Genomic DNA, 24,270 nt, shown 5'->3' on the forward strand with positions numbered 1-24,270 from the left:
CTGAATTTCGAGCAAATATACAAAATTTGGACCTCATTTTACTCAAAAAGTAGCACATGAAGGTATATTTTTTATAACATATTTGATTTAATCAGGTAAAAAATAGCCTATATGCAAATGTTCATGAACTTGTAAATACAGGATCAAAACTGTATCGTATGCCCTTAAGAAAATAACTATATTTCGTTCAAAATGTACAGAAAATTAAGCGCCTGCATAGTATTACTGCATGGAACTTTTGAATGGATCGATTTGAACTTAAATATTTTAAATTACAAAGTCTAAGGTAGAGATGGACAGAGTATATTTTTTTTCGGTCTTTGAAGTTTGATAAAGAAGTTTTGAGGAATAGGGTATGACAATATTGATCAATATTTGGTTTTGTGTTAATGTTCCGGACCATATGAGTATTTGGACCAAGTATGGTCATGACCATATGGGACCGTACGCGTATGGTCGGGGTAAATAACTCGGTGACAGTTTATTTTGAATACTTCTTAACTCTTCATATGGTATGACCGTTCCTCAAAAATACGCTATAATATAGGTCATTTCATTATCATATTATAATAAAGATATTAACTGAATAAAAATAAGAAGCTCCTCATGGTTAATTTGACTACCTAGTCAAAACTATTATAAACACATTTGATACCGATGCCCATTACCGATTTGTTATTACGAGTGAATAGCAATATGTCGACTTGAAAAGATAACTTCCAAAAACTGAATAAACTGATACACAAAAAGTCACTGGCAAGGAACATATTTCATATATTTCATTTAAGTTGTTTTGTGAATATGGTGTACTGTAGTCATATTAAGATATTTGAAAACACAAAACCTCGACATCACTTCAAGCAGCTGCAAAGAATGCTATCTTTTCACTTGCAAACAAAAAGTGTAACTGAAAAGGATCGTGCACAACCATGACGTGCAAATGTACATTCGAAAACAATGTGGAAGTAAATGTCACCATAAGCCTACATGCAAGAATGTAATAAGCGATGAAAATTAACTTTGGCATCAATATTTAATTTAACGTAGCCTTTAAATTAATACATTGTCATGTAACCATCATTGCTTTTTTTTTAAGAAAAAAAGTTTATTGTATTATTGAAACGTTTGTAATGCATATTTGAAAAAAAATACCTATATGGCCAAAATACTCATATGGTCCGGCCCGTTAAAAAACCATACGATTATATACTCATATGGTCATGACCATACTTGTATGGTCCAAATACTCATATGGTCCGGAACATTAACAAATTTCAGTACAACTAAAATCCTTGAAATTGATTTGGAAGCAATATTTATGAAATAACATTAAAATTGCAACTTTTATCTTTCAGATTTACTGGCATTACAATAAGTGAGGAACAATCTTTGAACCATGTCTTCTTACGTAAGTATTAACTGGCTAGTTCTGATTTAATATAGTATTCAGATTTGATTACAATTTTGACATTGATATGAGATGCTACTGTTGCAAATATACATATCTACAGATGTTTTAAAGGAGCATCCCGACGGGTGAAATTAAAACGGTAAAGAAAATACTTATTTTATAAAATCCTTTAAAACACTTGAGTTCAGACAAGGAGGACTTTCATTCTTTAACTGTGTGCGTGGTGTTTTGTGACTGTTTATTTGATGTACGTCTATTACATGTATTTTTATTTTGGCATTGATATTGCCTGCGTTTGCGTGTCTCAGGTTTTTGCTGTTATATTCTCAAACTTATTTGAATAATCGCGATGGCCAACGGTTCAAACCTATTATTTACAGATGAGTGTATATGGCTGTGTGGGATGTATAAATACGTAGCCACATTCAATCTAAATGGGAACATTAAATTTAATGACCAATGAGAAGAGCGACACGTTTGCATCATTTGAGAACCTGAAGATGGCCTGTTGTATCGTATCCAAAGTACTTCAATTCTGAAGTAAAATTAATGTGCTTTTAATTTGCCAGCCCTTCTTCCCGGTTGACCATTCACCTAACCCAATAATTGGATTACTTGTCAAATTGATTTGAATATGCATGAGTTATTTTCCAATGAACAGAAATAAATATAGCAAACCCATAAACATTAATCGTAATGTTTCAGATACTAGGAGATGATTGGCCAATTAAGCCGTCATGGAAAACGATGGTATATTTGAACATATATTATACTCCTATATCAATTATATACTGGGTTTCTGCTAGATGTCCTACTTAGCATAGCTCTATTTTATTTTAATCTAGATCTTTACATGAAGAATGGCGTATCTGCTTTTTATTAATATTTAGTAACTTTAGATAGAATGTCGATTGTAATTCTTTACTCGTACTATTTCGACTATAAGAAGATGATTTATTTACTTTTTAAGATAATATCTTTTATATTTAAAATAGAAGTTTGAAAATCTATTTTTATTTCGAATACAGATTTTGCATGTATTTTCAACTGGTTTAGTAGATTTTTGATGCGTAAGTTGACATATTCAACATTGAAATATTTGGACTATTTATAAGGAGAAACAAAAACTTTCATACATAAATCTAGATACGATGTCTGAAAGGTGTAACTTTACTTAAGGACATTTAATTGGTACAAAAGGAAGGTTACGAACAGATAAAAGCAAAAATTAAAAACAACGGAATATGAATTAGTTTTTATTTTCTATTTGATTAAGTCTTTTGTTTGATTCTTTTGAAAACAACCTTACTTTGATTTCATTTGGTATATATTTACTTTAAGTATAAAAAACTTAAGTATATAACATTAAACTCTAACAATAGAAATTGGAAATTTGATAGATGGGCTACAATCGGTTATATTGGTTATGGCTGTCAAACATGCGAAAAAAATATAATAAAAACATGAACTTATATTGTATACGGTAACAAAAAACCCCAACATAAATTGATTTTTGAACAATGGCAAACAATAAAACTGTATTTATAGATAAAGTCTGCTTCAAGCATCTAAGACGTTTTTATGCACATAAGTCCTGGAAGTTGCCTGCTACATATGTCTGTATTTTGTGATGTGTTGAGCCGATCAAAAATTTGATTTTTTGAGAAACCTGCTGCTTTCTGTAGCCATTAATTCTTGTTAAACGATAAGTCATTATTTTCTGAAGCCGGTAGCCTTAAAACTCATGTTTCATGCGAAATTTTGTTTGACATGTTTTTACGTGCTTCAATGCTTGTAATTACAAATTGGTAAACACCAAAGAATCAAGAGCCAAGATTAACTACTAGTATTCCTTTAACTCATCCTAAATGAAATATAATGACATATTTTTAAGAAACTTAAATATAAATTTATATACTAGATAGAAAAGAGGAATATTGTTTTTTAAATTTAGTTGTTTTGATTTACAAATTACAATTTTTATGGCATACAAAGCTAATTCAAATGCACATAGATATCAGAATACTTAGTTATATGAAGGTACTGGACTTTTGACATTTCCTTTTAGATTTCCAATATGTGCTATTGTACAACCTTTGAGTTTCAAATATTATCTTCTATTTGAACATCCCACTTTTATTTATTGTTTAACTCAAGTGAATTAATTCAGTCGCATGTTTAATGTTATTTTCCAAACTAAATGCGACCGTTTTTTTTTTATTATACACTGTCAGATAAGTTTCTGAAGACTTGCAATTCAATGTCACAAAGACAAAGTAACAGAAAAGTAGTACTAAATTTATTACCGAAATTCTATCATGCCTACGGACGTGTATTGTTGCTAAAACCAGATTAGTTTATATGAAAAACAACTGGTCTGTGCATTTGTGATCTGATTATAAAATATCGTTCAAAAAGAAATGAGAAAATGTAGGATATATGGTATATACTGGGGTGGTTACAGCCGATTTCGTTGAGTGTGTAGGCAAAGGTGATATCTTTAGTAAACTTGCGTGCTAGTTGAACCGTGAACTCATTATAAGGTAAGGTATACTACCCTCCTTTCGAAGTAGCCTATAGTTCTATAGACAGATATATTGGTTATCTATCGGACTAGTCTACTCTTAAAGGAGGATAGTTTACCTAACCTTATAATGAATTCACGGTTCAGCTAGCAAGCAGGCTAACCTAAAATATTTACTCTGCCTACACACTCAATGCAATCGTCTGTAATATTTTGCAAATACATGTCTTTATTTAGTGCAATATTCTTTTTCAATATACCATGTCATTTTGATTGACCTTGTTTCTTATTTTCACCTGTTCAAAACAACTTTGCATGCCATTCTCATTACTGCTATTAAATGATATAATGGTACAAACTTAAAGTAACTATACAGTTCGTTCTAGATCTTAGGCCGTGTTCACATTGACCTAAATTAGGTGTTGTGTTAGTGTAACTCACACGTAAACTAAACACAATTGCGTTCCCATTGATAAAACTCAATGTTTACATGTAGTTTAAATCATGTTTTACCTACACACAGTCGATAGTCAATGTAGGCCGTGTGTAGGTTAGGTGTACACAAAACTAGGCATTTAGGACATTAGTTTTATCGTGTATATATCTAAGGAGGAAACTATTTTTGAGTAAAATTGATATTTTTGATAATTATTAGTTGTCTAAATTTTGCAGATTTTTTTTTGTTAAAAAAAAATAACGTACTTTATTAACCCCTTATCAAGACTCAAAGCAGCATCATTGCCGAACACATAAGGCAGCAACCAATTGATTTTCAGGGGGGGGGGGTATTATAGTTGAGTATAAAACATAAAGGCAAGGGGTGGGGTGGTGAGCTATGGAATTTGTTTTGGAAACAAAAAATGTTCCCAGTTTTTGGCCCTTAAAAAAAAGTGTTTGTTTCACCCTCAGCTGCCACTATATATAATGCTAAAATTGATTTCGACTTGTCACCAAAATTTGTCCTGAAAAAAATCAACAGCTCACGCCCACCTCCCCCTCCACAGAAATGAAGTAAATAGTTGCTGCCTAATTCATTTGAAAAGGTCTTCACGAATCGTCTTGACGTACACAGAAATATTCGCCACTGGTCTTTACTCAAAAAACGATTCACGCATAAATAAAATTGAGAAAGGAAATGGTGAATATGTCAAAGCGACAACCACCCGACCATAGAGCAGACAACAGCCGAAGGCAACCAATGGGTCTTCAATGTAGCGAGAATTCCCGCACCCGTAGTTGTCCTTCAGCTGGCCCCTAAAAATATGCATAATAGTACAGTGATAATGAACGTCATACTAAACTCCGAATAATACACAAGAAACTAAAATTTAAAATCATGCAAGACTGACAAAGGCCAGAGGCTCCTGACATTGGACAGGCGCAAAATTGCGGCGGGGTTAAACATGTTTATGAGATCTCAATGCATGACTGAAAAAAGTGTGAGGTAAATGATATGTTTGTCTAGTATCTCAGATCCGTTAAATAACACGTAAAATAAATTAAAAAAAAAACGTTACCCTATTCCTTTACCAAATACTCCTTGGAGAAGAGATACCATTTGAAACGAACAGAAAAGTTAGAATTGAGTGATCCCTTATATCTCAATCCTTTTTTTTTCCGGCTGTAAGCACGCTGTTGCAGCTAACGTTTTCTAATTGCGTTATCGAGACATCTCTTGTATATTCAAACTACTGCAAATTAGAAAAATGGCTTTCATAAAGTAGCAACCACTTAACTTAAAAAAAGGGGGAGGGTTATTTTTTTTATCTGAGTCAGATTATTTTTTGCGCGTACGTTTTTATTCCTTTTTTTTCGATGCTGTGATAAAATACTTCTTTTTCAAAATTTAACACTATAATGTATGGGGAAACTCTTGATTCAGAATAAAGAAAATTCTCATCTGTATGAACATTTTTTTTTTTATCAAATTGAGGATCGGAATATTTCCATTCCCATCCCCCACCCCCCTTTTGAAGTCAAATGGTTGTTCCCTTACCGCTAGAAAAAAATTCCAAAATTTTTGAATTCAGTTCTACGTAATGAACATTTAAATGACATATAGTTTACAAGTTGGAACAAATCTTATGTACAGGTAGCTAAACAAGGTGTATAGATGTGAACAAATGTAATGTGAAACCAGTGTACACTACACTAAACTAATTCTAAACATGTTTACTCTACACGGCGTTTGGTGTGAACACGGCCTTATACATGTTTGCTTTTATATTGGCTAGTTTTAGTTAAAATAACTACATATAGTTATGTTTGTAGACTTATCTTATAGTTTTTACAATTTTACGTAAATCCATTTTTTTACAAAGCTACTTATGCGACTCTCATAGAGAGAGGTGAGTGGTTTAGCGCTATACAAGCAGGTTCAATCCACCATTTTCTACTTTTGAAAATGGATGTACCAAGCCCGGAATATGACATTTGACGTCCATTCATTTGATGTGTTTTATAATTTGATTTTGACATTTGATTAGAGACTTTAACGTTTTGAATTTGCCTCGGAATTCAGTATTTTTTTTTTTTACTTTTCACCATAAGAAACATTTTCTAATACATCATTCATCGTTTTCATCATTTGTATAATGAATGAGTACAAAATTCCATCGGAAGATATTTTAGGAAAAAATAAATGTATTAATTTCTAGGGTATTGGTACATTGGTACTATCATGATTTATTACCACCTTTCTAAAATTGTTCCATTTTTAAATTTTAAAATTACATTTTGTATAAGATACCATTAAATATATCACATTTGACAAATATTTATAAAGTTCGAATTTCTGACAAATATTTATAAAGTTCGAATTTCTGACAAGTCTTTCATAGTTATCCTTTAATACATACATTTTGTTTTTTGCGCAGTATATGAGAAAGTCAACATACCAAAAAGATTTCAACAAGAGGGTAAGTTTGGAATATATATGGTGTCGGTTCCGAATAGTAATACATACTTTTATTTTAACAGTACAGGAAAGAATCAACATATAGACATGATTACAACAAAGGAAAGGTTAGTTCTGTGCAGTGTCTTTGAGTGTTTCTACCTCTTGGGAATCTTACTCCAATGATTAGATATTCTAGAAAGTAGAGTCACCTGTTTGTACTAACTTTCGTTTCGTCTATCTATACCCACCGTCTGTATTTGCTCCAGTGGCAAATCAACGTTGTAGTGCATATGGGTTGTTACTAGAAACCTCACCAACAATCCAAAAATAAAACTCAATATCATCGTTTAAAAAGTTTTCCATATAGAGTAAATCTTTGTAACCACTTCGCGTCGACCATTTTATTCTGAGTTATTCTGCCACTCAGATTGTTTACTCCTATTTTATATGTTTTGTCTGTTTTGTACAATATTCGTACACAATACATTAGGACGACAAACAAGATTCGCTGCAATTTAGCATAATTTGACCTTTAACCTTGATTCTTATTCTCCTTTATTTTAAAAGAAATCCACATTTTTGTACATAAAGCATAATTAAAACAATAAAATTAATATAATTACATTTCTATAGCTGAAAATTGTAATACAGTAGGTCGTTGATATAAATATATATATGGACGTTTTACTTGCTTTTTTTTTATAATTATCACTTGCGTGTTGCTTTCTGGTTTTGTGGTAAATAACATTTCAATGGTATTCTACTAATATTTTTTTTCTCGATATCTTTATGTTAGCATTCTAATACTTTAACAACTAATTGAAGGGGTTTGATATTCAATGTAAATTAAGGTTTCAATCTAATTGGATATAAGATGTCACAATCTGCATTAATTTAGACTATGAAAAAAAACAATAGGGCCTCAGGTTAATATATACAACAAACATTTCTTTATACATTTTTGTACATCTATATCTATATAAATATTTTCAACATCACATACATACTATAATCATCCTTAAAAAAATTAAACAACAACTTTGTGTTTTTGAATAAATTAAAATTCTATCTATAAATATTCAATTAGACCGTTGACATATTGTAGTTTGAACAAACAGAGGCAATCATATATATAGCAAAATATAGTATTTCCATGTTTTTTTTCAATCCAGTAAAAATTGCAGAAAAATGTGTCATTTAGTAAATTGCTGTGTTGATACTTTGAGAACTTAATATCCTTCTTTTAGGCACCAGAATACGACCGACATGGTATGATAAGAAATATGGACTACAACAAGGTAAGGTACACATAGGCACGTCTGTAGATAAAAAAAACCCGGAAAATATCACTTCATAAATAAATATATGCGTCGGAAGAGATTTTCTTGTTTTATCATTACACGGAACATTCATAGCCAAGTATTTAATTGCAAAGCACGTACAACATCTGCATTATCGCCAAAAAAAAACAAAAAAAAAACACCACCACCCACCCATAAAAACGTAGGAAATAAATTATCAACAAAATAGGTAAGTCGTTTACAAACAACTACAAACACAACTTTAAATATGATACGGACACCAGTATAGTGAGTTTGTTGCTCGTTGTGAGATAAATCTATTTGACATAAAACGATGTCGTAAATACAATCTCATTGTCATAAATACAACCCCGTCCTCTTTCCCTTAATTGTCGAAGAAGACATATTACTGAGTGTGTGTGTCCATGAACAACTTGACGGTGTTCAGCAGGATCTGTTTTCCGTTACAGATCATTAGAAACAAACCTAGGGTTTTTGGTAGGGTTCGCATTGCTCAAAGTTAAATATCTAGTATGGTATGTTTGTGGACTTTGGTCGTTTTCGTGTTTTTTTTTTTGCAATGATATCGCCAATTCTCCTTCGACTTGTTAGTTAACATATCCCTCTGTTAGTTAACATAACCCAATCTTGTGTCTCTCCTTTAAAAAAAAAAAGAAGAGCAAGCGTCCATTCTTTTGAGAATTTAACACACAAAATGCTCTTTATTTATCTTAATTGCAATTTTTGAGGTATATCAAAGATTTCTAAAGTAAGTATGTTTTTGTATTTCTTTTAAAACACAGCATAAAAGTAAAACGCACCACAAGCAACGGACGAAAAGCTAAATTTTCGGACAAAAAGCAAAACGGACCGAAAGCAACGGACAAAAAGCAAAAGTGTCGGACGAAAAGCAAAATTATCGGACTTCGTATGAACTAATAAAACTTTATTCGTATCATTTCAGACAAAATTTGAAGATCCGATGTGGCAGAGAGGTAGAAATGAATCGTCTGAGGTATGTGTAGAATTTAGAAAAAAACACCCAACTCTTGAAATGAAGATGCCAAAAAAAAAAACCCCACAAAAAAACATAAAAAAGTGAACATGACAATTCGAAAAAACCCAACCCAAAACCAAAAATAATAAACAATACCTAACAAAACTACATATACATTTATATATATATGAAATAACTAATAAGAAATATGTTAATGTGCTATTACACTCCATTTACGAGCACTAAAAAGGCTATCAAATGGTTGTATGAACATTTTATGGAGTTCCAATATTTGTAAACTCTTTGTGAAAAATGTTAAATTGGTGCATTAAAAATCACCAGTAAAAGAACTACAGAAAAATTGACCTTTACCACCCTCAAAGTCAAAACATCAAATTAAAGCCATCAGTATTATACCGATGTTGAAAAATCACCTATGCAGTCTGAAGACATTAATCCGGGTAAAACAAAAACAAAAGGGGTTCACTTGTTATTAAAAAGGAAACGATCCCAGATTTATACAAATCATTAGCGACTCAAAAATATATACCAGACGACCACTCTGTCATCTAAAGACACTGTACCAACCACTACACAGAATTATAAGAAACAGATTCATTAAAGTGACCGACAGTTTGGGTTGAATGGAAATCAAGCATTATGTCTTATAAATAGTCAAAAGCTCATTCGTTATTCAATAAAAATAATACACACTTTTTATATCAAATTTTGAAAATGATTTCAGCAATATGAAGATCGACTCAGAGAAATGTCAAAACATCAGGTGAGTAACAAAAAAAAAATAACTTACATATAACGAATTCGGATGTTTGTAGACTGAACAAAGTGCATACACTATTGGAAATGCGTTTGCACAAATGTACCCAATATGTGGATATATCTTATGTTACTAGTATAAAATATTCGTTTGTTTGGAGAATATAAATTTGAGAAGTGCAATAAGATGAATTTAAACTGAAAAAGACAATCACTAATTATGATTACACTTTTATAATGCAACGCGATAACAAACCAAATCAGGAATATGACAGGTATTGTTTATTTGTTTGTATTAGTGTGTATGATTTTGCCATGTAATTAAGGACTTTCCGTTTTGAATTTACCTCGGAGTTCAGTATTTTTGTGATTTAACCTTTTACTAAACAAAAGAAAATATGCTTTTACAATCTTGTTGAACCGTAAAAATAGTCCTTACATACAAAAATATGTTAACAGGAACGTTAAGTATGTTAATAAGCCATAAAAAAGGGTGGGGATAGTCTCTACCTTAAATGAAGTACATCAAGCTAAATCCCGTTTCATTAATTAAATAAAAGAATGAAGTACTACTTTGAATAAGGAATCTGACGGTTGTAATTCACTTTTCCCGATGATTGGTTGTATTCAATTCTGTCCTTTTGTATGACCCTTTTTTTCTTTTTGTTAATTTACTTTGATGCTCGTTTTTTTAAATAATTTTCTGCACTGCGTTAGGTGTGCATTTCAATACTGAGAGCACCCCCAGTTCATGGTGTTAACTATTATTTGTCTTTTTTTAACCATGGTGTTGTCAGTTTATTTACGATCTATGAGTTTGAGTGTCCCTCTGGTAGCTTTCACCCGTCTTATTTTGTGTCATAACATCATAACAAGAGGCAACTTTTACATTTTTTATATCTTTTTTTTAGGCACCTGACTACTATCCTACATATGAAGCAAGGGTAAGTCTGTTGAATATATTTTGTGCATGCTATTGGGAGGTTAAATAAATAAAAGAGAAACATGAAAATTTTAAAATATATCACACAGTAAACGTTTCATTAAAATCTTTAGCTACAATTGGTAAGAATTTTGTAATCTAATAAATGTTTATTTATGTAGTTGATAAACTTAATAAACATGCGAAAAAGAGAAAGATTATATATTTTCTACACCTAGATATAAAAATATGATGACATATACGACAACGAAAAAACCCCAAGCCAATCAATATATATATAACGAAGTAGCAGAGTTATTAAGAATTTCAAACATGCTGAATGAAAATAATCAAATAAATAAATATGCTGGTTGCATAAGTTTAATGCGCTATCTTATATTCTTTAACTTAATTTAATTCAAGTCTGTTGTATTATTCGTGTTTCGTATTTATTTATTAAGTTATGGAAATGAAATGCTATACTACTATTATTTATAGAAAGATAAACCTGCAGTAGTAGTTGTGTTTTTTCTATAAAAAAAAATGCTGATATAATGACCCATGCACATGTACTAAAAAGACTACCAATGCAACGATACGAACACTTATCAAATCGCTATCATCAATCCAAACTCTGTGACGCTATAACTCATCAATGACGTCAAATCCTTTCTACTGTAACTCCCAATTAAAAACATAAAATAAAATCATCTTCCTACAGGCTACCCATGGTGTAAATGTACAAGTATTCCATAAAACGTAACTACGAACAAACACAAAATATTTAAACATTTAATTGTATATATTTCACCTTTCCTTGATTGGATAATTGTAGAAAGCACATGAAATGCATGAGTATGGTAGAGAAAGGCGACCAGTAAGTATAGTCTAGTGTAAGGTTAGGGAGAGCAACTGAATTCATATGTAAGTAAGTTGATGTGTTGCTCAGTGATTAGTTTTCTTAGTTGTGTTTGTATACTGTTTGTCCTTTGTCCTTTGGTTTTTGTTGCCATCCATTTGTCAGTTTGTTTTCACAGTTAGGACAATTTAAGTTTTTCTCTCTTTACTTTTTGCTCGACTTAGGAAAGTGCAAAATCGCATCTTTGCAATTCTTAAAAGTAAATCAAGTAATTTTTGTCAAAATAAACTGTTCTTGGCATAGCCGTTTGTTAACACAAAAACAAAAATTAATTTGACACGTGGACAAAAGAGAGTTGAAAGTAAAATTGAGAATGGAAATGGGGAATGTGTCAAAGAGACAACAACCCGACCACAGAACAGACAGCAACAGAAGGTCACCAATAAGTCTTCAATGCAGCGAGCAATTCCCGCACCCGGAGGCGTCCTTCAGATGGCCCCAAACATATATATATATACTAGTTCAGTGATAATGGACGTCACACTAAACTCCGAATTATACACAAGAAACTAAAAGTAAAAATAATACAAGACTAACAAAGGCCAGAGGCTCCTGACTTGGGACATGCGCAAAAATGCGGCGGGGTTAAACATCTTTATGAGATATCAACCCTCCCCTATACATCTAGTCAATGTAGAAAAGTAAACGCATAACAATCCGAGTTCAATGTCAGAAGATGTAACAAAAGAAAAAACATTGACAATAATACATAAATAATAACAGATTACTATCAGTTAACTGACATGCCAGTCCATATTATATACGTAATTAATTATCATTGCAATCAGCTGAATTCACCCACTGTTGTAATTTAAAACAATTTTCAAACATAACGTTTTTTGTCTTGTAAAATGTTCATGCTATTGATAAACAGAAATTTGATATCTGCGTATTATCAAACAAATGAAAATAATAAAATTAAAACACACCTACTTAATCACGAAAATTAAGAAATAATTGTCTTACTTACAAATAAAATTAACGGTACCACTTTTCTTGCACCAGATGCGCATTTTCGACAATACATGTCTCTTCAGTGATGCTCGTGGCAAAAATATTTGACATCCAAACCTTATATAGTTTAAGATAAAGAGCTATAATTAGGGTTGATTGATTGAGATCGTCTTAACACAAAGGGCTATTCCGCGCAAGATAAAATTACTATATACATCATCATAATAAAATTATAGTTTGGGATTTTAAACATTAACATATATATCAAAACCAATACCAAAATTAAATGATGTTCTGCCTACATCTACACATAATAATACAAATTACTTCCTGTTCCGAATAGAAATTCGAATCAGACAGGAACACAATTTCCTATAGCACATTTTCGATGATAAAAGAGAACGAAAATAGGGAATTTGTCAAAGAGGCAACAACCCGACCAAAGAGTAACACAATATCCGAAGGCCCCCATTTAGTGTTCAACACATCGAGATAAATACCCAACGCGTTGAAAGACTTCAGCTTTGCTGCATTAGTGATATCTCGATATAAAAATGTTTAAATTATATTTGAAACTGGCGAGATAACTCTCTTACGAACACTTATCGTCAAAGTTATTTAAACTTTCTTGAAAAATTCTTTTGAGATTTAAGTTGTTATTATAAAGTGATTCCTAGCATGTCAATGTCTTGAATTGGAAAAGAACTGCTCATTTATGAATTGATCAATTCTAGATTCACAATTACAATTTAGAACTCAACACGTGTGTTTTGTTTACAATAGACTCGGCAGTGACGCTCGAATATAAAAAAAAGTTTAAAGGAAGAATAAAGTACTAAGTTGAAGAACATAGTGAAACAAAATTCCGAATAGTTCTGCCAAATTTTGCTAAGTAACTGAAGAAATGTGTGTTTACTCACAGTCTTAATTTATTAGTGTTGTAAGTTTTACTGTCGACCTTTTTTTGATATACTCGGATAATCAAGCTTTTTCCATGAAAGAAAATCATTGGACTAATGGCACTTAAAGTGACTTTAAACACAAAATTATACAAATACAAACAAAAAACATTTTTTTATTTTCTATTGTCAGAAATATCAAACAGGGTAATTCATGTAATTGTAGAATAAATTTACTTTATGTTTGTGTTTTAGCAACACGACGCATACCATGATGGACCAATGACAGACAGGGTGAGTTACACATATCTAAAAGTAATGATTGTGAGGTATAAAAGAAGTCCAGGATGTGATTGAAATATTGAGATGTTTTTTTTTAAACGGCAAAAACATATCTACTTTTATAAAAAAATCTTCCAAATGCATGAGAAAAAAGCCAACAAAAAGTCATACAACAATTTTGTTTGTTTATAATAATGTTTTGATGCATAGAAATATTCAAAGTATCATTTTTTGTGTGCATTTTTATTTTTCTTCATTTTATTTATTTACATCAACTTCAAGACTGACTTTTAACCATAATTTATTTCAGAGAGGAAATGGTGATATGGACAGAGGAAGGGTGAGATTTTCACATATATTTTTCTAATTTAATTCATTTTATTTAAACAATTTCAAAATCTGAAGAAAAAAATCGTAAATAAAAAATCAAAAGACGTCGTAAAATAATTATGAAATATTGAAAACAGATATGTAGATGCCGGTATATAAATACAATTTTTCCAATTCGTATCTCAATTTTCCTTATTGACATAGTATCAATAGCTGTTGTCTTTCATTCCCTTTGTTGATAAAGTCTAACGTTTGTTTTGTCCAGTCTTTATGGGCTTCTCATTCTTGCATTTTCCTCGGAGTTCGTCTTTTATGTTAAATTCTATTATTTCTAAGTAAACTCTTCATAGATATCAGGACTAAATTTTGTATATAATTTAGTTTGTCCAATATCAATACTTATAATGTAAATATTTGCAATAAATTAAATTTTAGCTAAAACGTGAAGATTGTAACGATATATTGAAAATATTAATCTCTTTAAAGTATTGATATGGTCATTACTTTCTAAGATAATTTAAGAAAGTACAAGATTACTTTTTCAATTTTGAGAAATAAAAGTCGTCACAAGCATATTATTCGTTTTTTGTTCATATAATAATTGAATTTTCATCTCTAGGGATACGAAGATGGATCGCAAACAGACAGAGTAAGTAGTTTCAGTGTAATTTATAAACATATTAATTAATTAGAATCATATTTGAAAATAATCAATAGCTTTTGGTTGCTATTCTCACAATAAAAACTCGTGGAAAACATATCATCAACTCGTGTGCATTTAATATCAGAAAACAAAGTATTTTAGTATTATTTTTATATCAGTTGAAACATTGAAATAGATAAGAATAGCCAAATTTCTATGAACGAAAAAAATAGGGTCTGAAAAATTAAACTTTTTGAAATGTTCTGTTATCATATAGTCAAAACGAAAACGAATAAAAGAAGAAAAAATAATAACAAAAATTAAAACCAATAATAACTTGTGTATTACAGGGTTATAATCGCACCTATTTAGACCATGGTAACCTTACGTATCGGGTATGATACTACAATTATATCATCATACTAAAACTCTTCTATATCATTTTGGCTATGGTAGAGAGTTGTCTCATTGACAATCATTCCACATCTGCTTATTTATATACTCATTAAAAATTATTATGTTTCATCTTGAATCTGTTGTCAAGGTAACATAGGCCAGAATTACAATTCATATTATTTTTAATCATTTCTATAGCAAACTCAATTGTAATCAAGCGAATAAAAAGTTAAACTAAACCGAATCTAAATTTCGTAGATTATTTTATTTTCATATGCTTACATAGGCATGTTAGAGCAAAAGTATTTTTTTTTCTAAAAAGATACATTCATAGGTCATGACCTTTGTATACATGTAGTCAAAATTTATCTAAAGTGTATAATAAAGCCGAATTCAAATTTGCAAATGTGTATCAATTTTCAGTAGACGCTATAGATATAAGTATATTTTCATATGCAAATAATATCTCATAATAATTAATCACTTTGTTTCAGAGATATTCTACTTTCTTAAACAATATTTGCATTTTTCTCATTTCTTCTAGGTATTTTTGCTTTTGAAAGCTGCATCAACTTCAGATATTTGTTTTACATTATTATACTTATGACAGTCATAATGAAAGACGTGTAATAGAATAACAGAGACTAAACTTAATTATATAAATAAAATACTCCAAAATGATGTTTTTTTTTAATTTTTGAACTTTGATGCTTTTGTAATATTCCAATATTATATAATTTACTATTTTTTATCGCTTTAGTTAAGTATATAATAAAAGAATACATGCCAATTTGAACATCATATGAATGTTCAGCTCGAAAAAAAATTACCTTAAAGTTTATAACTGAACATTTAGTGTTAAGTTTTAATAATGTGCAGTAGGTAAATACTTTTCAATTGGATTAATGTTTTTAAATGACAATTTGTGTGTACCAGTCATAAAAAAGATTATGTATGTTGCAGAGACATGACAGAAGAGATGATCCGAAGGTAAGGACACGTAGATCTTTAGTAAAAGAAATGTTTATGTCGTGTTGTACGGACCAAAATCTCAAATAACACGTTCAACTACCATGACTGATATTTTTTCTTTCAAACATGGGACTGTAGAAGGTGGCACATACTGTAGCTCAAAGAATGCACATTATCATGTTTTGTAGGATAGATATGATGATTTAACGTGTGTTCTGGGGACTTGTTGATTAGGTAGTCTCCGTAGTTAGCCTGTAAACAGTGAGGTTGTGCGAGGCGAGGTGTGTTCGATTATGTTTTTAATTAACTAAAACTTACTTGCCGAAGGTAGGATGTACTCTTTTTGTACAAAGGTTCCTCCACCTATAAACAAACTGGTCGCTATGCTATAACAACAAGTGCTGAAACTGGCGCAAAAAAATAGAAATCAATCCGTAAGGAAACAAATTTCGTACGATGTTAGAATATTTGTTTCGGGTTTTCAATCAAGTGAACTTTCATCAAAACATATGGATGCAAATATATGTATAAAAAAATACCTTCATTGGCATCAAGCAAAACAATTACCGTACTTTATATATGTCATATTTACATATAAACAAGTGTATTTTTATCTAATATCGTATAAAAGTTAAATAGCCCTAAGTGAAAGCCAGAATACAATTAAAATGATTATGCATAATGTGTACAAAAAGTAAAGTATCTTATATGATATTTTAACAGTCAAAAAAGAAGATTGCATTCAAATTACCACATATACAGGATGGACAATATGGCTTTAACTTAATCGGCGGACCCTTCATAAGTCGGGTATAATTTATTTGTCGCTATGCTGATGGCTAGGATAATATTTTCGTATAATGTAATAAAAATTGCTAGTATGAATCGAGGCATAACTACAGTAAAAACTAGGAGACACATACAGAACCGTTAAATTTTATCATGATTTCTGCCTGTATTATTTACAAAATTATTTAGTACTGTTTGCCATAAAGTCCAGTTTAATTATTGTCAGTAAGTACGTTTTTATCTTTTGAGTGATGTAACGCGTATGGTTAAAAATTGTAAGGTTACCATCATTTTCTATATTTAACAGACACAGTTTACAAAAAAGTTAAGTGATTCAGCATAGTGCCTTATGTTATACTGTTTAGAAAAACTGGAATTATGTATTGTGTTCACACCATTTCCATTCCTTTTGAAAGTGGAAGATTGGGTTTTTGTTTGACATTGTTTTTTTTTATAGTCAGAACATAGTTTGACCTATAAGCAGCCGATGTTAATCACAACTTTTATAATACATTTTGTATAATCATTTATATTTATAGGTGGCGATTTATTTTTATTTGATACGTTCAGTTTGCTCATCCTGATTTGTTTTATAGTTTTCTAAATTGAAATACGATAGATTTATTTGCATTCCAGAAAAGAAATGATATGTATAAATCCAAAGATTATGTCAACAATCGTGCCATGGCAGATCAAGTGATAGTTGATAAAGAGGTTATCGTTCTTTCTAAAATCTATTCTATTATATAATATATTAACACATTCACGTTACACTTAGCTTGTATTTGACCAAAGTTGACCTCTAATAGCCTGTCGATTTGATGCCATGAAAATAACTAACAAGTTTAATTATGATACGTCTCCGTATTTATATTAACGTTTTAATATAATTATAGATATTCAATTCATACAAATGCTGCTCTTTAAATCTATAAACGACACATTTTTTGTTTTAATTACATGGTTTAATTTCGTACGAAACTAACCCATGTCATTTAAAAGCATTTCAAGATCATAAAATTTTGAACTTCCCTTACCAAAGAAGCCACACTCCATTTTACCATTGTAAGTGTACTTTGTACACACAACTTTGCTTTTTAAACATCGTAAGTGTAAATTTAACTACTTGTGTGAAGCTTAGTAACAAGGGAAGGGCATCATGTGATGGTCACTTGCTTAAGTTTGGTGTAAAATTTCTAAAACAGCATTTAATTCCGTAATCAAATGTCAAACGTTGCATTTCATATGAATCTGTCTTTTTTATTGGTCGTTCATTCTATGTCTATTATTTGAAATTTTATGCTGCTATTTATTGAACCGGTTTTTGCTTCTCTCACTTTTTAATTTGGAAACTTACTTGAAATGTCTAGATTCTATAAACAATGTTTGCTTGATGTGTACAATACATATTTAACTTTCCTGGAATGTATAATTTTAACAAAAACAAGTATTATTAACATGCTTTATCCGAATTAAAATCAATGACATATTACCTTATGTCAGTACAACCATACCAATTGACATTCAAAAGTACCACTACCAATACACGATGGCAGATAGCTACCGACCAGTATATTTCAGTGCATGGTCATTTTACCTATTATCTTGTATTTGATATCATAACGTTAACATTTTCCGAGTTCAGATCTATACGACTACTAGCAAGACTTGTCAAACTAACTATAGAACAACTGTAAATCATATGCAAAACCGGACATTTATGTACAATACAGACAATTTCTATCGACAAGAAAGTAATGCTTGTCCACAAGATGATTCAGCTACTGTTATGAGATGATTATTAAAAGCAATGCAAATGTTATATTTCTGAATTATGTGTATATCAATTAGGGCTACGCTGCGATTGGTTTTAATTGCTTTTAAACGGAAATCAAAATAAGTCATACAAGTATAATAGTTAGCTAGTTGATAATTTTGTTATACTGCAATTCTTATCCAACTAACAGAAATTTTGATGACAATTTTCAGATTATTAAGATAAAAGAGGATCGACCTGTTGTAAAATATGTTGAGTTGTCTTTTACCAAGTAACTTTAAAGTAAAATATGCTGTAATTTGAAACTTAAGTTCATTTTATTTACTATTATAAAAATGGAAGACGTTATTAATTTTTAATAATTTTATCAACATTTTAATGATTTTGTTATAAGAAAAAGTGTTAAAGAAGTGATAAATTTCCAGTTTAAATTACTGTATAACTTAACTGAATAGACATTTAATAAACATATTTTGTTATATTTTTACATAGTATGACCGATACAGACCTACGCAGAAAGATTATGGTGATGTAAGTCTAATTTGATAAGATGTATTGCGATGAGTAGTTTAATTTATACATGTATCCTAACTTATCTTACCAATTCATTTGATGCATGTTCAACTTTGCACTTGTTTGGCTTTATAACTATTTTTATCTGAGCGTCACTGATGAGTCTTATGTAGACGAAACGCTCGTCTGGCGTATTAAATTATACACTTCGCCATAAGTTAAGCACCACCCATATTTTTATCAATAAGAAATTTTCAAATCAAAAAATTAAATATTTTTGAATAAGAGTTAATCGTGTGACGTTGGTTAAATAAAATGTAAATATTGTGCAGTATAAAAAAATAAAAATATGGGTTTTTTATGCTTTCTGCTGTGTGAAGGGAATTTTCAATTTTACGTTAAAAACAACAAGTTAAAACCCATATAAAATGTTTTTATTTGTTGATCATTTTCATTAATTTCAAATAATGATACAGTTTTGAACGTTTTGGAAACAATCAAGTATACATTTACTGTCAATTAAGGTTCATAAAGTCAATATCGTGTATAACTTCCGCGCTTCCGGTAGAGATTCAATACACGTCTCCTCATTCCTTGCACTAGTCGTCGTAGCCTATACTGTGGAAATCTCTGCCACTCCTGTACCAAAGCTACCCTCAATTCTGGCATTGTTGCACATTTCGGTTGTCTCTGGTTAAGTTTACGGCCGATAAAGTCCCATTCATGTTCAATTGGGTTCATGTCAGGTGACATGGCCGGCCAAGGTAAAGTGTCTATTGATTCCGACGTCAGGTATGCGTTGACAATTCGTGCGCGATGAGGTCTCGAATTGTCATCTTGAAAGACCGGTCTATCAGCTAACGCGTGATTGTCAAAATGAGGCGATACAATGGTTTTCAGGATGTCTTCCCGGTACCTTTGTCCATTCAGGGTATCGTGAAGAACATGCATATCAAGCTTACAGTCATGGGAATAACATCCACATAATGTTACACCGCCGCCACCGAAAGCTGTTATACCAAGAATATTATTCTCCCGATATGCGGTGTTTCTTTCCCTCCAAACACGTGTTCTGCCATCGACGGGCTTCAGCAAGAAACGACTTTCATCGGACCAGTGAATTCTTTTCCAGCTGCGTAAAGTCCAGCGGCACTGTAGTCTTGGTCTAGGGTGTCTTAAAGTTAATTCCGGGCGCTTTATTGGCCTCCGAGACCTTAGACGGAAACTATGCAACCTACGTATCACAGTCCGCACACTTACTCTACCCCCAATAGGCAAAAATCTACGAAGCTGATCAGCAGACGAGAAAGGTTATTAAAAAAATAATTAAGAAAATAATTATTTCGAAATTAAATTGGGTGGTGCTTAACTTATGGCGGAGTTTATATAATCCTGATACCTTTGATAACTTTTTTTTAATAAGACTTACAAATTTCGTTGTCTTTGAATCACGAAGAGTACTAGTACTTATATTTACAAGTAGAATGAATATGGATCTAAAACGGACTGATCTGAAAAAGTTTTGAACAAATGAACAAAACTCATTACGATATTTTAAGATTTATTAACTGCATTGATTTCAGCACTGTTAAAACAGTCCGCTTGCAGTCAATATAGATCTGACCAGTCTATGTTCAGACTGTTCAGCAGATGTTATTATCCTATACACATTAAAATCAAACCGATTTATCTGAAAAGCTACCGAACATTTCTTAATTGAGTTTGAAAATTGAATATAATACGAAACATGACTGAAAAAAAATATTTTTCATACTTCTCAGATGGTGTTAAAACTAAAAAGACTATTTAAGACTTAACTTTATTTAATTGTGTTGTTCGTATATCTAAAGTAGAAATAAAGTAACGCCAGTGACTGCATATCCACTGTTATTTTTTTTTAAGTATAAGGATTTTAAAAATTATACCAAGAACGCGGATATTTCGTACATGCAAAATTGCGCTATATTCAGTCGTCAAGTACTCGTATAATATAAATATCTTAATCGTCGTCGTTTTTCCAATGATTTCGTCCAATTGATCTCAATTGCATCTCGTCTTGTTTTCTTGCAATTTCGACTCTTTTAATATAAACATGAAAATACTAACTATTGTTGAATAGAGCCTCACATTGTCATTAACTGTTTATTGACTTTCTATTTTGAATATTTCTTCGAGTTAGATATTTTTGATACTTACATTCGCGTCATTTCGGCTATGTTTGATAATTCTCCCATTGGAAATAATATTTCAATTCATCATCATTTTAGTAGCATGCAATGGTTGATAATTTTACACACTTTGAAATATCTGGTTTCGCTCAGACAAGTATATAAGAAGTGATTGTATTCTTAGATCTTTAAATTCTTTTTGGTTCCATCTATTTATTTCTTTTGAAAAAAATCCTATTAAACCTGAAGATAGTGAGACAATCGAATAATATTTGTTTTTTTCTTTCATTTCAGTTTGAAACTACACCCAAGCTTGACAACATGGTGAGCACGTTTTTGTTTTACTTTGTCGTTATACGTTGTACTAACTATAAATATTCAAATGCAAAAAATACGTGTTTAATTAAGTACTTAAATTATTCCATTCTGTTCCATTTGAGTCTATAATTATATACTTGTAGATATATATAGACATAAACAAAATTCTGTCAAATGTACCTATATCACATATAGGGTTACTGTTTAATTTTTAAGAAATGAATCAAGAAACATCAGTTTAAAAGATATCTTGCATTACTTCTAACACAAAGGTTCCTGGTTCGATTCCAGTTCCGGGATGAACATTTCAGGGACTGAATTTTCGGCTCTCACTTGACACCATTTGCTAGTATAGTCTTGAGGAAACAATGATATTCAGTAGGAAGAGGACTGTAAATGGCTGACCGGTGGAAAGAGAGAGCCATTTCCCTTGCACGTTAAAGACACATTGTTGATTTCGAAAAAGAGCAGGCTTATTCCGTTACAAGGCAGCACTCGCACCCACAAAATGGAAGGAATGAATATAAGTTGCAAAACTTGTTTCCCAATCCACTATAAATAAATGGGACAACATCCCTAATGCGCCTCGAAATGAGGATCTCAAACGTCACGTGTAAAGAAAAAGTCTCCGTGTAGTGATATTGGACATGTTTCTATATTTAACAAATGACTGAACTTAATTATTTGTGGTGATTAGGAAAGTAGAGGAACATAGAATAAATGTGTAAAAACTATGGAGCTATTGAATGTGTTATAAGTATTAAATATTCAAAATTGTGTTAAAAAGGGGATATTTTACCACAAGGAGCCGCATCACCAAAGGATGTTCGGGGTTTGCTAATTTACGGAAAAAGTAATCTCACTTCGTACCCTGAAAATTTAACCACATATGTGAAAATGTCACAGCTTCGAAACGAGCTATCATACATATCCAAGTTTACGATATGGACTGAGCTACAGGAAAAAACGTTACCATTATCGCCTATGGAAAAACAATTAAAGATATTGAGCCAAATACGTTAACTCAATAAATATCGAAATATTTTGAAATAAAAAAAAAAAAAAAAAAAAATATATTAATAAATCACTATTTTGTTTTCCAGCCAAAACCTTACAGAGGACAGTTTGATAAACAGGTGAGTTTTTTACAGTGTAACTCTCATCAATATTAACAAACACACAGTGTGTTCATTTTAGGATTGACCAATGTAAAAATTTCATCAATATCAAAATGTTAAGCAATCAGAACAAACTGACTTGTTCATTTTAGAACATTAACTTTTTTAAACGATGTCATAATTCACAGGAAATGGTACATATTTTTTTCTAAAGGTATTATAAATTCCTCAGAAACGAAGAGTAAAGATACAATTTATAATATTTTTTGTTTACTGTTTTTAGTAGTAGTCATTAAATCTTTAATACGCCCTAGCCCTTTTTTCATAAAAATAACAATGATGCAGTGCAACTTAATACGAAAAATACAAACAGATTTGAACATTTTGAAAACAAACCTAAAGTATATCAAATTTCTTTGTTAACTGTTTAGAGTAGTCATTAATTTTTATATTTCATTAACAATACCAATGAAAGTAAGATTAGATGTACCCAACAACGTATGACAGTTAAAAGCATTAGCATGTGTAATTGCTCGCATATATCATTTAACATTTATTGATAATTTAATTGAAATAATATTTGTAATGTGTATTGATGTAATAACTTAGCACTGCCAAAGATGTTTTCATTTCGTATTTATATGCCTCGATACAGGTTGACGCATTCCAAAACAGGGTAAACTGCAATATTGGTGGTTAATTTAAACACAGCTTTAATGCATAATAAAGGGTTAAACACAGTTTTAAGGCATAATAAATATGGAATAATAGGTAGTTTCGTTTTTGATACTGACTATATCATGTGAAATATCTAGACGAGCCCGTAAGGGCGAGTTAAGATATTCCACATGATATAGTCAGTATCAAAAACGAAACTACCTTTTATTCTGTTTATCGGTAATTATGACGTCACAAAATGTATTGCCTAATATTTTAAGTGATACAGCCAGTACGTTGATACTCGAAAATATTAGGCAGTAAGATCAAAGGGACAATATACAAATTACCGATAAAGGGTGATACACAGTTTTGAAGCATAACAAAGGGTGAAACACTTTGAACAGAGACGGACACATAATGTATACCAACTTATTTTCGCGGATACCTTTTTTTCGCGTTTAGCTTTGCTAGCTCACTTCGCGGCGATTTAATTTCGCGATTTTCTAATTTACTGGATGCGGTTCGATAAGGAAAAACCAAAGTTTTAACTATTTAACTACGATTCGTATTCGCGTTATTCTTACTCGCAAAAATAGGTTGGTTTACATTAATCAAGGGTGCAAACACAATGAAGGGATACGGGTTCATTCGAATACGTGTGTATTAAACAAAAAGTTGTATAATAATTATGGAAAATATCA

At 31.0% G+C, this 24,270-nt stretch overlaps 1 protein-coding gene across 18 annotated transcripts in view; it reads left to right on the forward strand.

The window, feature by feature from the left end:
- LOC134721431 (uncharacterized) overlaps positions 1 to 24,270 on the forward strand; it is a 49,124-nt gene that overhangs the window by 12,905 nt on the left and 11,949 nt on the right. For 4 of the 18 annotated variants that reach the window (XM_063584437.1, XM_063584445.1, XM_063584449.1 and 1 more), the window contains 17 exons: positions 1,356 to 1,408; positions 2,117 to 2,161; positions 6,915 to 6,959; positions 8,082 to 8,132; positions 9,100 to 9,150; positions 9,878 to 9,916; positions 10,821 to 10,853; positions 11,667 to 11,708; positions 13,859 to 13,897; positions 14,196 to 14,225; positions 14,835 to 14,864; positions 15,209 to 15,253; positions 16,218 to 16,244; positions 16,950 to 17,036; positions 19,285 to 19,323; positions 21,768 to 21,797; positions 22,895 to 22,927. In XM_063584437.1, coding sequence (XP_063440507.1) covers positions 1,397 to 1,408; positions 2,117 to 2,161; positions 6,915 to 6,959; positions 8,082 to 8,132; positions 9,100 to 9,150; positions 9,878 to 9,916; positions 10,821 to 10,853; positions 11,667 to 11,708; positions 13,859 to 13,897; positions 14,196 to 14,225; positions 14,835 to 14,864; positions 15,209 to 15,253; positions 16,218 to 16,244; positions 16,950 to 17,036; positions 19,285 to 19,323; positions 21,768 to 21,797; positions 22,895 to 22,927 — 678 coding nt within the window. In that variant the 5' untranslated portion in view covers positions 1,356 to 1,396. Of the gene's footprint in view, positions 1 to 1,355; positions 1,409 to 2,116; positions 2,162 to 6,811; positions 6,854 to 6,914; positions 6,960 to 8,081; positions 8,133 to 9,099; positions 9,151 to 9,877; positions 9,917 to 10,820; positions 10,854 to 11,666; positions 11,709 to 13,858; positions 13,898 to 14,195; positions 14,226 to 14,834; positions 14,865 to 15,208; positions 15,254 to 16,217; positions 16,245 to 16,949; positions 17,037 to 17,651; positions 17,730 to 19,284; positions 19,324 to 21,767; positions 21,798 to 22,894; positions 22,928 to 23,564; positions 23,586 to 24,270 lie in introns of those variants that run through there. The other 14 variants (XM_063584447.1, XM_063584453.1, XM_063584454.1 and 11 more) reach the window with 9 other exon arrangements.

The sequence above is a fragment of the Mytilus trossulus genome, chromosome 6 (genome assembly GCF_036588685.1).
Source record: "Mytilus trossulus isolate FHL-02 chromosome 6, PNRI_Mtr1.1.1.hap1, whole genome shotgun sequence".
Classification (NCBI taxonomy): Eukaryota; Metazoa; Mollusca; class Bivalvia; order Mytilida; family Mytilidae; genus Mytilus; species Mytilus trossulus.